We start from the raw sequence: 22,179 nt of genomic DNA, 5'->3' as shown, positions 1-22,179 counted from the left end.
CTTCCCCCTTAGGAAAAAAAAAGAGCAAAAAAACCCCAAACTATCTAGTTTACCTCCTTATTTGACAGGTGAGAAAATTGACCCAGAGGGATTAAATGAGTTGGCCAAGGTCACACGGGTAGTAAACAACTGAGGCATAACTTGTACCAAGCCCTCTGATTTCATATCTGTGTTTTTTCAACTGTCTGGTGCTGTATCGTTATTTCAAAAATTTTCAAAATACTATAAAATACTCAGAACAAATTCAGAAACCCAGCTAAATGGTATCCACAGCATTACCCTCATCTAGACTAATGATCTTATCAGGAAATGAAATCAGGCTATTTATCTTAGTCATTCTCACGTGAGCTCTCTTTGCAGCAAGGGATAGAGCATTGGAACTGTAGTCAGGAAGGTTTAAGTTCAAATCTGGCCTAAGATGCTTAACATTGAGTCAGTCACGTCATCTCCATTTGCCTCCTGTTTCCTCATCTGTGAAACGGGGATAATAACTGTACCTACCTCCCAAGGATTTTGTGAGGATCAATTGAGATAATAATGAGATAATTTTGCAAACCTTAAAGTGTTTTATAAATGCTAGCTATTATTATTGCTTACTCCTCTGTAATTGATTATCCTACTCCCTAAAACAGCTATTCCCAGCTTTCTCTGCTCTCCTCAAGCCCCTCAAACCACTTCCTCTTCCTCTTCCAGCTTCACTGGAAAGAGAGAGGCCACTCAGTGTGTGCTGCTTGTTCTCCCCTGCTAGATGCCTCAGAATACCTTCATCTCATCTCTCTTTGACTCTTCTTCTAATCCACTCTCCAATTGTGAGTTTCCCTTCTTGTCAGGGCCTGTCCCTCTACTTAGAGTTTTAATTCCATTTTCTGCTTTTAGCAGATTGTCTCTACAATCCAAAGCTGCTATTATTTCTTGATTGCTAGCTATGATGGATGGCTTTTTCTCAGTCCTAACGCTTTGGCGCCCTTCTGCAGCTCTCCTTTTATGTTTTTGGGGGGTTTTTTTTGCCTTTTGTAGGGCAATTGGGGTTAAGTAACTTGCCCAAGGTTACACAGCTAGTTTTTTTGTATGGGTGTTAAGTGTCTGAGGCTGGAACCAAACTTGGGTCCTCCTGACTTTGGGGCTGGCGCTTTACTCACTGCGCCACCTGGCCGCCCCTGAAGCTCTCCTTTTAAATGTGCTTCTCTCTCTCTCTTGTTATTTTTAGTCACTTTAGCACTTGCTTCTCCTCTTACATGTCTCAGTGCTTCTTAGTCCTTTTGCTAGATCTTCATTCATATTATACCCCTTCATCGTGTTTGCACCCCAAGGTATGAGGACATTTTCTCTTCTCTCTTTTGTACTGTTTGACAGCCTCATCTGCCCTGCCTTTTAAATATTATCTCCATGCAGGTGACTTCCATTTTGGTATATCCAGTCCTGGTCTCCCTGCTAAGATCCACTTGCATAGTCGCAGTTGCCATGTGGACATTTCAAACTGAATGTCCTGTAGTTATCAAAACTTCACATGTCCATTGCAAAACTCTATCTTTCTCTCCTGCCTGACACCTCTTCTGAACTTCCTGTTTCTGTTGAATGAACCAACATCCTACACCCAGTTGTACAAACTTGGCTTTGCCCTGAACTCTTCAAGCTTCCTCATCCCATATCTAATCAGTTGACCACACTTGTCTTTTTTTTTTTTTTTTTTTTAGCAATCGGGGTTAAGTAACTTGCTCAAGGTTACACGGCCAGTTATTTCTGGGTGTGGTGCTGAGTATGTGAGCCTGGATTTGATCCAGGTCATCCCGACACTGGAGCCAGTGCTCTTACTTGCTGAGCCACCTGGCCGCCCCTACACTTGTCATTTTTACTTCAATAGCCTCTCTTGAATCTGTCCCTTCTCTTTTCACATAGTTACTAGCTTAATTCAGTCTCTTGCCTGGACCATCGTAAGAGCCTCTTTTTTATCTGCCTCAAAACTCTCACCTGTCAAAAACATCTTTCTTTTTTTGTAAAGCAATCGGGGTTAAGTAACTTGCTCAAGGTTACAGGGCCAGTTATTTCTGGGTGTGGTGCTAAGTGTCTGAGCCCAGAATTCAATCTCCAGGTCATGCCAACACTGAAGCCGGTGCTCTTACTCGCTGTGCTACCTGGCCGCCCCTAAAAACATCTTTCACACAGTTGACAAATTCATTTTCTAAAAGCATATGTCTAGGGGGTGGCTAGGTGGCACAATGAATAGAGCACTGGCCCTGGAGTTAGGAGGAGATGAGTTCAAATCCAGCCTCAGACATTTAACACTTACTAGCCATGTGATCTTGGGCAAGTCACTTAACCCCAACAGCCCTGCCTTCCCCCCTGCAAAAAGCAAAAAAAAAAAAAAAAGAAAAATTGAAGCATACTTTTGGGGTGGCTAGGTAGTGCAGTGAATAGAGCACCGGCCCTGGAGTCAGAAGGACCTGAGTTTAGATCCAGCCTCAGACACTTAACTAGCCGTGTGACCTTGGGCAAGTCACTTAACCCCAATTGCCCTCCCAAAAAAAAAACAAAAAAAAAATTTAAAAGCATATGTCTAACCATTTCCTTAAACTGCATAATAAATTGTAGGAGCTGTCTTATACTTCAAGGATCCCACATAAATTCGTCTTTGTTATTAAACCTTTGCAGGTTTCTTACATGTTCACCAATTCTATGTTCTCTGTGGTCCAATCAGACTATACCTCTTGCTCTTCTTTATGTATAACACAGGCTGTCTCCCATTCCTGGGAAACTGGGGCCAAATATCACCTTCTGCATGAAGCCTTTCCTCATTCCCCAGATGCTGATGCTCACCCCTCCAGAATTACCTTGTGTAGACTTAGATATGCATTTCGTGTTTCCCTAATAGGCTATATGACTCTTGAGGGCAGGGACTATTTTATGTTTGTATTTGTAACCACAGTGCCAACGTACATGAAGTGAGCCCTGAATAAGTGCTTGTAGAAGAAAAGAATGTGGTTGTATGCTGAGGGATGGATATAGATGGTCAGTCCAAGTGCTTTACTGAACTCCTTGTGATATCAGGAGAAAGCAAGAAAGTCCTTCTATAATTGAGTGAATCTTCTCTGGTAAATTTAATAGAAAATATGGAAAAGAGTTGCACAAGATGAGTTATAATTTGTGTTGTTAGAGAGGACATCTAAATGAATGCATTTGATGATTGAATGAAGGACATAAACCATTTTATATATTTTTCAGATGTCTTTAGTGAAGACAGGGAATTAAAATGAGGTCTGAATTTTTCCTCCTTCCTAAGATTTTAGCTGAAACCTTAAATAAATTTGATGCTGTCTCTTTCCTATGTAGCCACGTTTGTAAGCGTCCTGTTCTAATATACATATGAAAAATATGCCTGTTGAAGCAAGTCAACAAGCACTTAGTAAGTGTTTAACTGTGTTCCAGGCATTATGCTAAGTAATGGGAATATTAAAGGAAGCCCAAAACATAGTCTCTGCCCTCAAGAGTCCTAGATTCTAATGGGGGGAGATAAAATGTAAACAAGTATCTAGATCCAAGGTATATACAAGATAGGCAGAAGGAGCCCTGATGGGGTGCCACAGGAGCAGCTAGGGAACTGGGATAGACTTCCGGCATTAGTGTTGAGAAGAATGCAGAGACATAGGTGGGAGGACAGCTGGTGCAAACTTCCTGGAGATGGGTAGTGGAGTGTTGTTTTTGAGGAACTGCAAGTAGACCAGCATAGCTTGATTCCTGTAGCGTGCAGGGAGGAGAGTAATATATAAGATGTTTAAGAAGATAGGAAGGGATTAGACTATGAAGAGATTTAAATGCCAAACATGGCAGTTTGTTTTATTCTGAAAGAATAGGAAGGCACTAGAGGACATTGACTGGGGGGAGGGAAGGTGACATGTTCAACCTGATACTTTAGAAAAACCACCTTGGCAGCTGAATGTATTGAAATGGTGAGGATTTAAGGCAAATAGACCAATTAGAAGGCAAGAGGTGATAAGGGCTTGAACCAATGTGGTGACTGTGAGTGGAGGAGGGGAACATACATAAAAAATATTATGAAGATACAAGCAATAAGATCGAACAACAAATTGGATGTATTTGGTGAATGAACAGATGCTTCTAAGATTGTAAGTTTGGGTGACTGAAAGAAGGGGGCTGCCCTCAACAGTAACTGAGAAGTTGAGAATAGGAGTTTTTATGGAAAAGTTAGTGAGGTCTGGTTGTGTTTTTTTTTTTAAAGCAACTGGGGTTAAGTAACTTGCTCAAGGTTACACGGCCAGTTATTTCTGGGTGTGGTGCTAAGTATCTGAGCCCGGTTTGATCCCCAGGTCATCCCGACACTGGGGCCGGTGCTCTTACTCATTGAGCTACCTGGCTGCCCCATGAGGTCTGTTTTGGGAATGTTAAGTATTAGGCACCCAATTTGAGATGGAACAACCAATCTAAGATGATCAGAAGGGGATGTGCTACTATAGATTAGGAGAAGATTCCTATATAGGTCTGGGAATCATCTGCATAGAGAGCCCTTAGGAGCAGATGAGATCACTGAAAAAGACAATATACAACCATGGTTTTGTTACTTTTTTTGGGTCATCTACACCTTTGGCAATCTGGTGATGCCTGTGGAGCAATGTTTTTAAATGCATAAAATACAGAAGATTACAAAGGAAACCAATTGTATTGAAATATGGTTATCCAAAACAAAACAAAGAATTCCCAAATCATAGGTTAAGAATCCCTGGTCAGAGGGAGGAGAGGAGAGTGTTTTGGGGGGAAACTCATTGTTAATGGCTTTAACCTGGGTGAAGAACCAGCAAGGGAGACTGAAAGGATCATTGACAGAAGAACCAGAAGAGAAGCAGCAGCATCAAAACCTAGTGAACAAAGAGCGACCGAGAGGAGAGATCACCCGTGTCAAGAAGGGGCAGGATCGAGGGGAGGCCATTGGTCTTGGCAGTTAAGAATTGATTGGTAATTTTGGAGAAGGCGTTTCATTTGAATGATGAGACTGGAAGCCATATCGTACAGGATTTAGAAGAGAATAAGGAGAGGAAGTGAAGGCTGGTAGCATTGATAACTTTCCAAGGAGTTAGCCATGAAGGGAGAAAAAGATACAGCACATTAACTAGTGGGGGTGGTTTGGTCAAGTCAGGTTTTGGGGGGGTTTTTTTGAAGGATGGGGGAGATAGTTTGAGACTGTCAGTCTTTCAATATTATAGAAATCCCATGTCTGTTTTCCAATTAACTTCAGTAAATAGTTGTTAAGTGCTATTAACCAGCCAAGCATAATTTGGAGCATTAGGTAGCCTAAGTTTCTTTGCTTAAGGGTTTCCATTTCATATTGTCAGACCATTTATCAGTTGGGGAGTGGCTCTTATTCTTCTAAGATGGAATCTTCAAAATGAGGCCTTTATCAGAAAAACTTCCTGCAAAGACTTTTCCCTAGTCAGCTGTTTCTCTCTTAGCTCTATCAGATTTGGTGGAGGAACTCACTCTTATCACATCAGAGCAGCAACTGTGTTTTGGGTTCCTGGAACATTGATAGATTAAATGACTTGACCAAGATCACATTGTATGTGTCAGAGGCAGGACGTTGAACCCAGATCTTCTTGGCACCAGGCTGGCTCTCTGTCCACTGTGTTCACACTGCCAGGAATTTTCCCAGCTAAAACTAAAAGATATTCAAGATACTGTGAATTTATAAGGTTTAGGAATTACAAAGTAAGACATCTAGGTAAGATTGCACTGTATTCGGTCATGAGGAGCCCAGCTCTTCCAATTTTATTCCAGCAGTGATACAGAAAGGGCACCAGATTGAATAGTGACCAAGAAATGGGAAGAGAAGCATCATTAAGTTCCTTCATTCATCTTAGTGCGACAGCTAAAGGGAGCCAGAAGTTGTGGACACTGGAAAAGAGTGCTGCCAGAAAAGAGAAGCAGAGTGGCAGCCTACAGCAGCTCCCTTAATTGGGGAAGCTCACAACACAGCCCTGATTAGGAAGGAGAGAACAGAGATCACCCAGTACAATGAGTGTGTGTGTCTCAAAGAAGAGGTGGATAGGGACAGACACAACCTGCCACACTGACCAAGGAAGTCTTGGTGAGAGGCAGAAGACTGCTCAGCATTCCTGACCAGGGATAGCTGACAGCAGATTCTGACTGGGATCTGGCTGCAAACACCATGGGGAGAGGTAGTCAATGGAAGGGATCCAGGAAAGAGAGGTCAGGACAAACACTGCCAAACAGAACCTTAGAGGAAAAAATAGCTTGGTTACCAGGATTTCAGGAGTGTCTGGAAGAAATGAAGCAAGAGATTATAAACAAATTAGGAATATGGAGGAAAGAATTGGAAGGAGAATTAATAGTTTACTTTATTATTATTTTTAAATTGATTTTTTATTTTCATCAGTTACGTGTAGAATATAACGAGGAGATGGGGAGAGACAGAATGGGGTATACTGTCTTATATAGAAGAGGCAAGGGAAAATAGTTACAACGGAGGAGAAGAACAGGAAGGCAAAAAGGCAAAACCTTATTCTCATTGAATTTGGCTCAGGGAGGGAATGACATACACACTAAATAGGGTGTCTCACCCTACAGGAGAGTAGGGGGGCATGGGATAAGAGGGGGGATGATGGAAGGGAGGGAAGTAGGAAGCACCCACTTTTGAAAAGGGACAGGATCAAAGTAGAGAATAGAAAGTAGAGAGTGGGAGGTAGCATAGGAGGGAGGGAAATATAGTCAGTCTTTTACAATATATCTACCATGGTAATGTTTTGCATAACTACACATGTACAACCTATACTGAATTGCCTATCTTCTCAGTAAGGGTGAGTGACAAGGGAGGAAGGGAATGAATGTGTTATTTAAAGTTTTAAAATCAAATGTTTAAAAATATATATACTATTAATACTATTTTACATGTAATTGGGAAATAAGATACAGGCACTGGGGCATAGAGATCCACCATGCCCTATTGGAAAAGTCGAAGGGGATATTGGAGAGAGCAGATTGGAAGAGGGGATATCCTGTGGGACCACTATTTTGGGGCAGTGGGTAGGGAAAAACGGGGAAAAAAATTGTAACTCAAAATCTGGTGGAAATGAATGATGTAAACCAGAAGTTAATAAAGCATTTGGAAAAAAAAAAGTGCTTGAAAGTCCTCTATTCTATTGAATTACCATATTTAACCCTGAAACATGATACTCAGTTTTGCTGGTAGGTGATTCTTGGTGATTCTTCGTTTCAATCCCAGCTCCTTTGACTTCTGGAACATCATATTCCAAGCCCTTTGATCCCTCAGGGTAGAAGCTGCCAGATCCTGAGTTATCCTGATTGTGTTTCCACAATATTCAAATTATTTCTTCCTGGCTGCTTGTAATAGTCTCTCCTTGATCTGGGAATTCTGGAACCTGGCTGTAATATTCCTAGGAGTTTTCTTTTGGGGATCTTTTTCAGGAGGTGATCGGTGGATTCTTTCAACCTCAGTTTTGCCCTCTGGTTCTAAAACATCAGGGCAGTTTTCCTTGAGAATTTCTTGGAGGATGATTTCTAGTTTCTTTCTTTGATCATGGCTTTCAGGTACTCCAATAATTTTTAAATTATCTCTCCGGGATCAATTTTCCAGGTCAGTGGTTCTTCCAATGAGAAATTTCACATTGCCTTCTATTCTTTCATTTGTTTGGATCTGTTTAATAGCATCTTGAGTTCTCATAAAATCACAAACTTCCATTTGCTCCAGTCTAATTCTGAAGGAATGATTCTCTTCAGTGAGCTTTTGAGATTCTTTTTCCATCTGGCAAATTTGGCTTTTTAAGGCATTCTTCTCCTTATTGTCTTTTTGACCCTCTTTTGCCATTTGAGTTAGTCTATTTTTTAAGGTGTTATTTTCCTCAGTCAGGCTGTTGACTCTCATTTCGTAATTTTCTTGCATCATTCTCATTTCTCTTCCCATATTTTCCTCCACTTCTCTTATTTGGTTTTCAAAATCCTTCTTAAGGTCCTCTATGGCCTGTAATCAGCTTGTATTTTCCTTTGAAGCTTTTGGTGCAGGAGTTCTGACTTCACTGTCTTCCTCCTGTTCAATGCTTTGATCCTTTTTGTCCCCTAAATAGGGATGTAAAGTTGGGTTGCTCTGTTTGCTTTGCTTCCTTTGCTTGCCACTCAGTTACTTGACTTTTGGGCTTTTTGCCACAGTAGGACTCTGCTACCAGACAGGGGAGCTTCTGTCCCAAATGCTGGGGTTTTCTCAGCTGCTGAAGGTATTAGATGGGTGCCCTCTCTGAAGCCTCCACACGCTCTGGCAAGCTGGTCGCACACCCCAGGACCTCCAGATCTAAGCAGGTTAAAGCAAGAGCGATTACTCCTCAAACTGTCTGCTTGGTCCTTCTACAGTCTGCAGGCCAGGAGCTGAAGCTGCCATGTGGCAGCTACGTGGCCGCTGTGCTTCAGTGGCTTCTCACCCTGGGCAAAGACTGACCATAATCCTGAACTACCAGATCCCAAAGTCCACACTGCACTGACCTCTCACTTTGTCCTTAGCATCTGTGGGTTGATAATCCTGGAAATTGTCCCAGCTGCTGGTGATCAGAAGTCCCTCCAGCCAGGGGCTGGTTGTGGCCATCCTGAAGCTAAACTTGAGACAATTGTCTTATACCATGTGCCATGAAAAGCTTCAAAATGATTCATAACCTAGATATAAAAGCTTACATCATGAATTAGAAAAAGGAAGAAATACACCTTTTTAAGCTATGAATAGGAAAAGAATTCATAACCAAATAAAGGATGGAAGGATACTTAAACATAAAATGCATAATTTTGATTTTATGTAATTGAGAAGCTTCTGCATGAACAAAACTAGTACAGTTAAAATTAGAAAGGGATGTGTACCATGGCTTTAAGTCTGTTAATATTTTTGACTCACAATTCATTAGTAATACTTTAGTAGATAGACCCTTTCTAGTTTCATTATAGTAAAAATGTCAAACAGAATAGGGCTCAGAACATCTGGCTACCTCTGGTGGCACTCTCTTAGATTATTTTTCTTGTTGGTTGGGATAAATCTGCTAATGACAGTTTAGTTTTTTAATCTAGTCATTCAGCCAGTTTCATATCCCCTCTTCCCAGCAGCTATTTTTGTTTTCCTCTCTTAGGTTACCTTTTTCCTGCTTTGTGTGTTTTGTATTGATGTGTATCTCTGTGTGTCATCTTCCATTAGAATGTAAGTTCCTTGAAAGCAGGGACTATTTTCCCTTTTGTTTTCCATTTATTGGTGCCTAGTATTGTTCCTGGCATGTAGTAAGCACTTAATAAATGCTTGTTTATTTCAATTAATTAATCAACAAATATTTATTAAGGTCCTGTTCCATGACAGGTCCATTCGCTTCCTTGATGTTTTTCTGACTCTGCTCTTCACCCTGTGACTGCTCAGGTTTTCTTCACACATTTTCAACATTGTCTTTTTTCGTTAGAATGTAAACCCTTAAAGGGTCAGATATCTTTCTTTACTTATTTTTTTGTGGGTGCAATGCTTGCCACATACTAAATACTTAGTAAATGCTTGCTTGCTACTACCTGGAGATATAAGTAAATAAATATAAATAAATGGAATAGTTCTTACTTGCAAGGGGCTTACCTTAATAAAGGAGGCAAGTACACATAAAAACATATTGCATAACTATAAATGAAGAAAAACAAATATGTACAAAGTAGTTAGAGAGTTTGGGCAATATTTTTTAGGTCTTCAGGGGAGGATTAGGAACAACTTTACACAAAAGATATATGAGGGACTCTCTGAGTTGGAGCCAAGGAGGAGGGCATTCCCAGCCCATGGGTGACCAATGCAAAGATACAAAAAGCAGGACACAGGAGGAATGTATGAGGAAGTACATGAGTGCCAGATAGGGTGTCATATGCAGTGAGGGTGGAAAGATAGATTGGGGCCAGGTTGCATAGGCCTTTAAAAGCCCAACAGAGGAAATGCCAGATAAGGGGCCACCAGAGCTACTAGAGTAGAGGAGTCAAATGTTCAGATACACAAGATTTTTTGGCAGCAGGTGTGTAGGAAGGATTGGAATGTGAGAGAACTGAGGTGAGGAGGGGAATGAAGACCTCAACAAAGGGAGCTGCAAGAGACCTGATGCAAGAGATTTTGGGGAGAGAGAAATCGCAGGATACTTTACAGATTTGTTGAATCAATTTTTAACTCTAGTGTGCCTGTCTTTTTATAACTCTCTTAATGTGAGTAAATTGTAATTGATTTTCCTGTAATTTTTTATATAGTTTCTAGTCCTTTTGAGAATTGTGCTTATATCCTCGGACCATTTACCCCTTGGGGAATGACTCTTTAGGAGATATTTTTTCATTCCTATAGTAACTTTTTTTTTAAGGGGAGGGAGTGAAGAAAGAGGCATGTTATTATTTTTTTTTAATTTGGGTTTTGTTTTTGTTTTGCATGGCCTGTTCTTGACAAATGCTTTTTGTTTAGTTTTAAGACAAAAGCTGTCAGATTTGTTGATGGTGGTGCTGCTCCTGATAGAATCAGTGAGACAGAGATAGAAGGAAAACAGGTCTTTTGAGCTCAGAGACTAAGCATTACCAAACAAAAAATCAGTGAGTCCTAAGTATTATAAGTTTTGGTTACGTAGCAGTATGGGTACAATGGAATTTCACAGAAAGTAGGAGAAGGTAATGATTTACACATCAAAGAACAAATGGTAAAAGGGGAAGATCTATATCAGGTAAAACCAGAAACTAATAGGAGCTATGGCTGATAAGCTTGATTTTGCAGACTCCAGCTAACTGTGTGACTTGTTCCTCTTAAATAAATGGTGATAAGAAAGTTGAACCAGAAAATCTCTTAAGACCATGTATTAGGAAATTACTGATGATGTTTTCCAGCTCAGTGAAGCACCTGTGGTCTAACCACATGGAAGGGGAATGGATAAGAATGGTGCATCTTCAGGGGGAAAACTCAGAAGATCCTATGAGTAGAAGTCAGAGGAAGAAATGAAATAATTTTAGCATAAGAAAGAACTGTTAAAGTTATTAAGAGTTTGGGAATATTGAATGGGCTTCATTGAATTAAAACATTTATTGCAGCAGTTTTTGTATTTACAAACAATCGGAAGTAAAGTGGGTACTCATCAATTGAGGAATGCTTGAAGAAGTTGTAACATATAAATATAGTGGAATGTTATTGTGCTATAAGAAGATGTAACTAGGAAGAATCCAGAGAAATTTGGGAATGTTTGTGTACACTTAAATGCAGAGTGAAATAAGTAAAACAAGAACAACCTCCATGGTAGTGATTGTTAACCAAAAGAAGAAAAGACTTGGCCTTCAGAATTTATCAGTGCTGTGACCAATCCTGGCTGAAGAAGACTTGGAGGGAAGCCTACCTCCCATCTTTGGCAGAATGAGACAACTCAGGTGTTGACTTGGATTGCTTGGCCATACTTACTTGTTTCAAGGGAAGGTATCTTTGGGGTGCTTGGAAATTAGTGGGAAGTGACCAAGATTCAAAATAAATGAGAAAAGCACGAAAAGATTGAAAAAGTTCAGAAGATAGAAACAATTGGCAGTTTTGCTACTACCTTGTTAAATGTAATAATCCTTAAAAAAAATTAATAGAAGTTCATAATTTCATATATAATCTGAATATTTGTTTCTGTATTGAAGTGGTTAAGTTTTTTTTTTAATTCAATTTTATTTTCGGTTCCAAATTTTCTCCTTCCTCCCTGTATTGAAAAGACAATAAAAATAAAACCTATTACAAATATGTATAGACTTACAAGAAAAATTTGTACATTAGCTATGTTTCCCCTCTAACGTCCACTCTTAACCCTCTATGAAAAAGAAATAGGTGAAAATATGCTTCAATCTATATTCTTAGTCCCTCATTTCTCTTTCTGGAAGTGGATAGCATGTTTGATCATGAGTCGTTTAAGGACATTTTAAAATTACATTAGGTACTTAATTTTTTTCATCAAATTTAAATATTTTCAATTATTTTCACTTAAAAATTTTTGTGTTCATTTTGTTCCTAGCAGTTCATTAGTTATTCTTTATTTCCTTTCTCCTTCAAATATATTTTACAAATACTAATTAAGCTCTTAAATATTAATTAAGATACTGTTCTGTGCCATATGTGGAGAAGCATAGAAAATATTTCCTTTACATCTTACATTCATTCTCTTTGTATGTTTATTTTTGTTTTTACAGTTATTAGTATGTAACATTTTTCTCTTTCTCATTTCTTTGCTCTTAATTACTTAATGTAAAGCTTTTCAGTTTTTTTTAAATTTACCTTTTACTTACTGTCACAACAATCAGCATATCAGATTGTAGGATCATATAATCATATTTAAATTTTTTGTGTTCCTTTTATTTATCATTTTTTGCGATAGTCATAGTTTCTTGTTACATAGTATATCCAGTCATTCCCCAACTATCGGGTAATTAGGCTGTCTCCTATTTTTCAATTGTAAGTTATATAATTTTTACACAGAACTTCTCCTCTTTGTAACTTTTTCTCTCACGAATTCCTTCCTACTTCAGTTCCTCACTGTGGCAAGGGTAGGGTTCTTGAAGCCTCTGCCCACAGATCGCAGGCTCTGGCAAATCCCACTCACCTAGAAAGACTTTGTGTCTAGGACGCTAATGAGCTGGACTGTATGTGTGTTGTCCAAAACTAACCTTGGTGATTTTCTGAACAATGCCCGGTTGTTCTCAGGATGCCGGATTATTTTGGTCAGTGAGGCTCTTGAATACCTTCTGCTTACTTTGAAGGGGTTATAACTTGTTTTGGTAGAGGGAAAATATACACACAAAGGAAATCACAGGTCCTTGAAGTAAACTAAGATTCTTTGGGCATATTTCCCATGGTCTTATTGAAATCAGTTTTGTGACTCAACTAGGGTTGAGTACAAATATACTCAGTACAAATTTGTACTGCCAAAATAGCTTTCAAAAACAGTACTGGCAGTGTTGAGTTTTGTGACTTTTTGATAAGTTTGAAATGGTAGCCTGTATGTATTTTTAAACTTGCATTTTTGTTAGTGAAGTTAAATATTTTCTCAAGTGATTATATTATTATGTTTATCTTTTTTTCCTTTATATCTAATGCTTCTTTTGACCCACTTATCTAGTGTTAGATAAGGTGTTAGTTAAGTCCATGTTTTAATGAATCTGTGATCTTATCACTGTGAACACAGTGCAGTGGGGCAGACTGTAGTCTTTCAGTGCTGTTAGTCATCTATGGGGGGGACCCTACTCTGGGTCTTCCTATTGAATCCTGCTAGGAGGGTTTAGGTTGAATATCTGTATCAGTGCCTTAATAGTAGGTATTGTTTCTTATACTTTATTTTTTTGCTTTTTAAAAAATAATTTTATTCAATAAGTTTTGTTTTTATACCACATTGACTTCCCACCCACTGTAATTTCTTCTCCTCCCTGTGAGTCATCCCCTACTACAGAATTTTTAAAAACAGAAAAAGCACAGTTTAGCAAAACTAACCAGTGCATAAAAAATGACATAAATTCTAGTTGTTCCAGCCTCAGTTTCCCACCTTCAAAGAAGGAATGATGGCACTTTCACATCTAGCTTCTTCATTTAGTTTAAGCGTGGTCATTATAATTTACAAGCATTCAGTTTTAATTTTAAGGTTTTTTTTGTTCTTCCTTCCATTGTTATTATTTATATGTATTTTTGACTGCATACTTTACTTTGTATCTATTTATATTAAGTCTTCATGAATCTGTGTATTCATCATATTTGTTACTGACAGGATATTTCATTCATATACCGTGACTTGTTAACCACTTATAATTAGTAATTATGTAAGAGGTTAAAGGATATAAATGCAGTTCTCAAATTTTGAATTATTATTAGCCTTTCAAAAAGAATGCTTCAGATCATTAATAACAAAAGAAATACACATTATAACTCTGGGGTACCACTTTTTACACAGTAAATTGGTAAAGACAACAAAAGATGGGAACAAGCAAATATAGGAGGGATTGTCTAAAGACTGGCAAATTATTGTAGTGTTGGTGGAGCTGTGAATTGATCTGACTATTCTAGAAAGTAATTTTGAATTATGCTAAGAAAGTTAAACATAAGAATATGGGAAATAAAAAATTAAAAGAAAAGGGAATAATGTATTTGTGAATTTAAGAAAAAGCAAATATTTTATTTTAAAATTTAAAAATATTTTTAACATTCATTTTTTAAAATTTTGAGTTGTGAATTCTCTGTCAGGCCCTTTACTACCCATTGAGAAGGCAAGCAATATGATTCATGTGAAATCATGCAAAGCATATTTCTGTATTAACCATGTATTTTTTTTTTTTAAGCAATCGGGGTTAAATAACTTGCTCAAGGTTACATGGCCAGTTTTTTCTGGGTGTGGTGATAAGCATCTGAGCCTGGATTTGGTCCCCAGGTCATCCCAACACTGGAGCCGGTACTCTGACTTGCTGAGCCACCTAGCCACCCCTAAGCAATTGGGGTTAAGTAACTTGCTCAAGGTTACACGGCCAGGTGTTTCTGGGTGGGTGCTAAGTGTCTGAGCCTGGATTTGATCCCCAGGTCATCCCAACACTGGGGCCGGTGCTCTTACTCGCTGTGCTACCTGGCTGCCCCTCGTTGAATTTCTTAATCATTATTCAGCCCAGTACAAATTTCGGGTTTTTCCTGGAGCTACTTAGCTGTGTGAGAACTGGGCAGTCTGTCTTTGTTCAGGTAGTTATCTTGACCAGAACTCTCACACAACTTGAGTTTTATATTTCTCTACACTGGAGTCCTTTGAATTCTTTCCATTTGCAAAGATGTCTCTTTCTTTTAATTTCTTCAAATACAAAGTATAAGGTTCTTCTCTCCTCCCCCCCCCCCCCCCCCCCCCCGCCTTTTCAATACCATCTTGAGTCACAGTGGTGAAGCTAATGTTTAATCTCAGTCAGTCTTTCATATCTGCAACGGGGTTTGGGCTTGTTGGTGAGTTTTATTTCCATTTCCTTATGTATCCACTTGTACCTGCTTTTTGTTACTTTTATTGATTGACATAAATTTTTTTCTGTATTCTATATTTTTGTAAATTTCTTTACTTCCCTGTCTTCTATAGGAATATCTACTTAATTCTTTTCATAGTTTGATCATATAACTTATTTAATAATTTGGTATTTCTTCCACTGCTTCTGGTGTTAATGCAGCTCACATAAGTGTGAAATTTGTTTTCCTGGATTTTTTTTTCTTTAATATGTTTAGAGACAGACAACTATGTATTTGAGATGACTTTCTTTTTCTTTCTTTTGTAACGAATAGGAAAGACCTTGGTTTCAGCACAGCCTGGCCTATACAAAGCTATGGGGCAAATTGCCTCTTCTTCAGGCAGTAGTTGCATTCATCTCCTTCCTTTTACTCCCCACTTCCCTCACTCCTTTCACTCCTCTCTGTGAAACCTTAATATGCTAAACTTTGATCAATTTTTTTCATTGCAGACAGAGAGTGCATGGGCTGAAGAATATTCTGAGAAGAAGAAAGGATCCCACAAGCGTTCAGCATCTTGGGGCAGCACAGACCAGCTTAAAGAGGTCAGGAATACCTGTTTAGAGCAATTTGCTTGAGCCAGTCATATCCATGAAATTGTGATATATGAGGATTTCCATTGACTGGCGTGACTGCACAAAAGTCGGTTAAAGTGATTTATTGGTGGGAAGACGAGGTCATTACTCAGTTGACTCTCAGGGTTAGTTTTCCTTTGGATTTTGGTTTTGTTGAATCTAGCTTGTGTCTGTTATATGAGTTTTAATTCCAGAGGATCATTAAAAAAATTTTAGACAACCTCAAACATTCATATTCATTATTAGCTTATATGATATTTTTATTCACATCCCTGGGTTAATATTAATAGTTTCCAAACTGAACTTCAGGGAATCCTGGCATATTTTGTATGACATAAATAGTGGTTCTATGAGAATTTAGAGGCAAATTATAGCCCTTGAATGTCAGTAATTATATATCAAAAGTGTACATTATGACATTTTTCTCAGTATGAACAAAAAGGCTTAATTTCCTTCATTTGGTTCAGAATTTTTCCAGTAACCGAGTTAATTTAGAAACCACAATGTTCATACAACTAAATGATGACATCTTATAATGGGAACTTCTGTCAAACTTTTCTTAACTATAATTGTAGTTATAAACAAAATATAAAAATATTAAAAAGAATACTATCAGGCAAACATTTTCCATTTGAAGTCTGCAAATGCTTTGCCTTGGTCAGATATGAACTACATGTTGAAATATGTTTAGTCTAAAATTATTAACACCAAATTGAATAGTCAGTAAGAGCAAGTACCCATCTTTCATTTTTCCCCCTTCTCTTTTCAAACTATATATATAGACAGTTCACCCTTTATGTAAGTGAACTGTTCTTTAGATCTCTACATAAAACATAAAGTGATTTTTACATAATGCAAATTTGCCCTTAGACATGGGGAAGGGATAAGGATAAAGAAGGAAAGGTTCTCTGCACCCACGGAGGTAGGGGATTGGCACATGGTTTAAGGACTTGTGGGAGATGGAGATAGAACAGGAGGAGGAACATGCTAGGGTAGAACCAGCCATGTAGGGGCCTGACCAAAACACATGTGGGGCAGACACATAGACACTTGGTATGCAGAGGCCAGGGACAGAATTGCAGTACCCAGGTGCAGACAATGAAAACAGATAGGCAGAGGCTGCACAGTGCCAGAGGTCAGAAGACAAGCCCCTGATCTGGCTTTGCATGTGTTTTGCTTTCGCTTGGGGGTGTGTGGGTGTGATTTATTTTTTTGGGTGGGGGACAGATTTGTGTGATGCTTACGGGCAGGGGCAGAGAAAGAGAAAATAGTACTGTAAGGTAAAGTTAACTTGGGTTTTTTTTTAAATGACTATTTCTTTCAGAATTATTTATGTAAAGTAGAATTTATGTAATGCTAATTTGCATAAAAATGTCTGTATTGTCACACTATAGTGCATTCAAGAAAAGAAGTAAACAAGGATCTTTTAAAGCCTTTATTCCTTTTTCCAGTGTTTCCATATTTGTAATATAGGCAAAATGAAAGGTTATTTATTTAGAAGAACTTTGTTCTTCACAGATAACTTCTTGTTTTCTTTAAATAAGTACAGGAAGAATAAGCTTTCCCATAGAAAGTACTTTAGAGAATGTAATTCCAATTAAACATTTTCTTTTGAATTCCACCTGTGTTGATAATGGCCAGAATACATTGACAGTACTCAATTTAAGAAAAATCTTGTATTCAATTTTAATATTTTTGTCTCTCAGTGGCTATACTCCCCAATCTTTCCTTCTTTTACCTTACAAATGATAGGAACAGTAGCAGGTTCCCAAGAATTAATTGATTTGGGAAAGGTTTTGGTGTTTTTCTTTTCCTAAAGTGATAGTTATAGTATCATGTTACTCTTAGGAATTGTCAACCATTATCCCACTCCTTCCTGTAAATTAGGAAAAACAATTTAGTTCACAAAATCAGAATCTCAGACTTAGAAGCTATAGATAGTGTCCAGGTAGCCCTACTTATACTGGAAAAAAATTTCCTTTATAACATAACTGACTCTGAACCCAAGTTACTTCTCCGTAACTACTATCCATTTGAACAACCTCCCTCTCTTGTTTCCCAGTGTAGATCTGCCCATCCCTTCAACTGTGACCCTCTGGAATGCCTACTCTATAATTAACAAACTTCATCTTATTTAAAACATTCTTTCTTACTCCTTCTATCTGCTAGACCTCAGTGAATCTGACTTCCTTTCCCCCTACTTGCTGCACACTCTCTCAGACTCCTGAATCACTAAACATGGTGGGAGCATCCTCATGAATATTCCCAGACTTTTCCTCTACTATCTTCACAGAACAAACTCTCTGCCTTTTGAGATTCATGCTGTCCAAATTTATTACTTGGCCCAGATTCTGGTGTCTGTCACATCTTGACTCCCATGATGTTTACCTTCCTTCCTCATTGAATTCATTTCCTGGCTCACAGTCTTTCTTTGCAACCCAACTCCTGCCCTAATAATGTAGTTTCTACTTTCACAACCTTTCTTGCATTAGGTCCCTTCTCTCTACTCCTGCAGCTACCACCTTTGTTGAGGTCTTCATCCCCCTCCTCACCTTAGCTCTCTCACATTCCAATCCTTCCTCTACACTGTTGCCAGAGTCAAAGGCTATCCAACCTGGCTTCAACCTATCTTTCCCGACTGACTGGACATGACTCCCTCTCTGGCATTCATACACTTCCTCATACATTCCTTGTACGCAACCTGCCTTCTGCTTTTTGCACCTTTGCGCTGATCACCCATGGGCTAGGAATGCCCTCCTCCTTGGCTCCATTTCAGAGTCCCTCTCTTCCTTAAGTCTCAGCTCAAAACGCCATCTTCTAAATGATCTCCCCAAAATGCTACTGTGAAATTAGGATATTTTCTGTGTTGAATTTAAATGGTTACTAAACAAGTTTTATTGATTTTAGTGATTGTTAGTATTTATAAGTCATTAAGAAAGTCAATATGAAACATCCATCATTTACTTAGTTCAGTCAAATAAGATTGTTCCCACAACCACAAAGTGGAAGAAAGTAATAACTGTCCATCAGTATTCTATTGTTAATGAGAGAACAGCTTGGAGGGAAGAAAGATAAAACTGAAGGGGCCATAATGATGCCTGTGCAGAAATCTGCATCTTCACATCAGCCACAAAGTAAAGAAAGGGGTGATGAGTCTGTGAACCAGGTGTGAGCTGAAGGTTTATTTATTTATTTATTTATTTATTTGGGGGGGGGGGAGGCAAGACAATTGGGGTTAAGTAACTTGCCCAAGGTCACACAACTAGTTAAGTGTCAAGTGTCTGAGACTGGATATGAACTTGGGTCCTCCAGTGCTCACTACATCACCTAGATGCCTCTGAACTGAAGTTTTCAACAAAAGAAAATGAGAGTCTTCTTTTAGATGTTGGGGTGTGTGGCTTTTTCATGGTCATGATTTATGTTGTAGGTCCTCTGCCTGTGGGCACTAAGGTCACTGCACTGCTTACCAGAATTGGTACAAGGCAGTTAGAAGCAGTTAATTCTTCATGCCCAGAGCATGATTCTAAAACTGCTTCTTTGTCTTGGGGTGTGGGTTAGAGGTGGGTTGAAGGTAGTGGAGTGAGAAGCAAAGACTTAAAAATCATGAATTGGATGTTAACGTAGGTTAAAATTAAAAACTCATGAGGGAATCATCCTTAAGACAGGGTATCAAGGTGACAAAGAAAACAACATCTAAATTGCTGTTATTCTGTTCTAAGTAAAGAAAGAGCTTTATTTAATTACTTCAACCTTAATTTATTACTGCTTTCATTATTCTTTACAGATATGAAGGAGTGAAAAAAGTAACTGGGTAATTTGCAAATATAACTATTTTAGAAATAAACTGTGGGAAGAAACAGAGCCTGTATGACAGCTAATGTGACCTGATGATCAGAAGTATATTGAACCATTATATCGAGTTCTATGATCTCTAGGATTGGAAATTTCCAGAAAATAGTATGAAGTTTGTTCCTACACCAGACAACACATATGTGTTCTCACTGATAGTGAGTTCTCTCCAGGGATACAGTTCACAACAAATCAATGTCAGCCTCTCCTATGTGACTCTTATCCATTTCTTCCCACAGCCATGCTATCCAAAACACTCCTGAGTGTGTCTTGTACCAGATTAAAATGTAATTAGGAGGTGCGGGTAGGTGACATAGTGAGTAGAGCGCCGGCCCTGGAGTCAGGACTACCTGAGTTCAAATTCAGCCTTAGACACTTAACACTTACTAGCTGTGTGACCTTGGGCAAGTCACTTACCCCTAATTACCCTGCCTTCCCCCCCACAAAAAAGGAAAAAAAATGTTATTAGGAAATATATAAGAATTTAAATAAAATACAATAAAACACAGATAACATTATATTTTAAAACTACATCAGGGATCTTTTTGTACAGTTCAGGCTTTTGCAAGTAACAAGTTATTACTGGCAGTAATAACTATTGAACTTTAAGCTTTATGAAGCACTTTAATTTAATTGACCAAATCACTTAATATCTCTGAGCCTTAATTTTCTCATCTGTAAAATGAGGGGTTTGAATTTGATGATCTACAGTCTCTTCCAATTCTAAATCTGTGATCCTGTGACATAACACTGGAAGTTCTGAATTAGATCAATTTTTGCCTTAAATGGAAACAGAAGATAAAAGTGTGTGAGCAAAATGAAAGAATAGTTGATGAATTCTCTTTCAGTAGTCTAATCAGTAAAGGAGTTAGGAGAGATAGTTTGCTTGTGTTTCATAAAACAATTAGAAATATAATTTCATGGGACATTTGGTAATTCTTTTTTGCAGTGCTTACAATTAGTATTTGAAAAAAAAACATCATGAGAATATCAGCTTATAAACCCAGATTTATGGTAGAGGAAAAGGTATAGAGAAATTCCATGAAGAGCTAAATAAGACCCTCCAAATTAATTTATCCTTTGGTAGACAGTGATGCCTTGTGCAAAATTGGACATAAGGATCATGGCAAAAAATATGTTGGATTCACAAACAAAAATGAGAGAAATCAAAGGCTTGTGGTCTACCCAGAAACCTTGCACCTATGAATCCTTCATACTTTCTTCCTAAACAAATCCTTGTGCCAGAAATGAGGAACATCAAATAACTATCAAACAGTGAAATTAATTATATGTTAAGAACAGATTACTAATATGGGAGCCGTTCCTGAGTTGGCCATCTATTTCTAATTAGATTATCAACTTAGAAGAAAGATCAACATTAATGGAAATTAAAAAATGAAATAAGAAAAATGAGAAGATGTGGTGTACAATAAAAATAACTACAGTCTGACATACTTTAGCAAGTTATTGACACGAAAAAAGATGAATGAAAGAAAAGACATCGCCAATTATAATAACTTCATTAGTTTAACAAATATAAATCAGTTGCCATAAGGAGATGAAAAAAAGCCTTAGAAAGCACTTTTGTCAGTTTTTTGCTTTTTGGAGGGCAGTTGGGGTTAAGCGACTTGCCCAAGGTCACACGGCTAGTATTTTTGTGTTAAGTGTCTGAGGCCAGATTTGAGCTCAGGTCCTCCTGACTCCAGGGATGGTGCTCTATTCACTGCACCACCTAGCTGCCCCGAAAAAAATAAATTTTTAAGGTATAAGAAATAAGGGAGTATATTACAGTGGTGGTCTAAGGTAGTAGAAACATCTCAACTTAGTACCAAAAATAAGACAAAGTTATTTATATATATATTCATTCATTCATTTATTTATTTTTGCCTTTTGGAGGGCAGTTGGGGTTAAGTGACTTGCCCAAGGTCACACAGCTAGTTTTTTTGTGTTAAGTGTCTGAGGCGAGAACCGAACTCAGGTCCCTCCTGACTCTGGAGCCAGCACTTTATTCACTGCGCCACCTAGGTGCCCCCAAAGTTATTAATATTTAAATCAACCCATATACCTAGTTCCCATTTGTACAACATTTTTATAAAACCAGTCCACAAGATTATTTTGAGGATTTTATGGTAATGTGGCACTGAGGGCATTGATAAGGATAGTTTCATATCATTACTGTGATGTAGACAGGCTTTTGCAAGTAACAGTAGATCATATCTTTATAATAATAAAGTAGTAAAAAGGAAAATATTAAATTTCACTACAATAAAGATGTGGTTGGTTTACTCTTCACTAAAGAGCTGACTAGATTGCCTTTAGAAATGTGCAAAATTCTTTCAGTCACTTCAAACTTATCCCTGGAAAAAAGATCTGTCCTTTTAATACCAACTAATCCTATTGGTGATATGGTATGGTTTCAAATCATAGGTCACTGTCCCCAGAGAACAATAGGGAAGCACAGTTAGTTCCATACCTGGAATGTTCTCCTTCCTCTACTCCAACTTCTGACTTTCCAGTTTCCTTCAAGTCCCTACTAAAATCCCACCTTCTACAGGAAGGAAGCCTTCCCCAGACCCTCTTAATTCCAGTGTCTTCCCTGTTAGTTACTTCCTGTGTATCCCATATACAGCTTGCTGTGTTGGCATGTTGTCTCCACTAGATTATAAGTTTCTTTAGGACAGGGACTGCCTTTTGCTTCTTTTTGTATCTGCAATG

General features: G+C 38.2%; 1 protein-coding gene across 2 annotated transcripts in view; it reads left to right on the top strand.

Annotated features, from left to right (window-relative positions):
* The window catches only part of FAM117B (family with sequence similarity 117 member B), a 116,272-nt gene that overhangs the window by 49,405 nt on the left and 44,688 nt on the right, over positions 1-22,179 (top strand). For both annotated transcript variants that reach the window (XM_069075349.1, XM_069075348.1), the window contains exon 3: positions 15,493-15,585. In XM_069075349.1, the coding sequence (XP_068931450.1) occupies positions 15,493-15,585 (93 nt within the window). The remainder of the gene's footprint in view (positions 1-15,492; positions 15,586-22,179) is intronic.

This window comes from Petaurus breviceps, unplaced genomic scaffold, assembly GCF_028583685.1.
Source record: "Petaurus breviceps papuanus isolate PSGF00001 unplaced genomic scaffold, PetGlider_PUasm1.0 90903, whole genome shotgun sequence".
In the NCBI taxonomy this organism is placed as follows: domain Eukaryota; kingdom Metazoa; phylum Chordata; class Mammalia; order Diprotodontia; family Petauridae; genus Petaurus; species Petaurus breviceps.
Note: the sequence above shows the minus strand (reverse complement) of the source record. Positions and strands in the feature narration are given on the sequence as shown.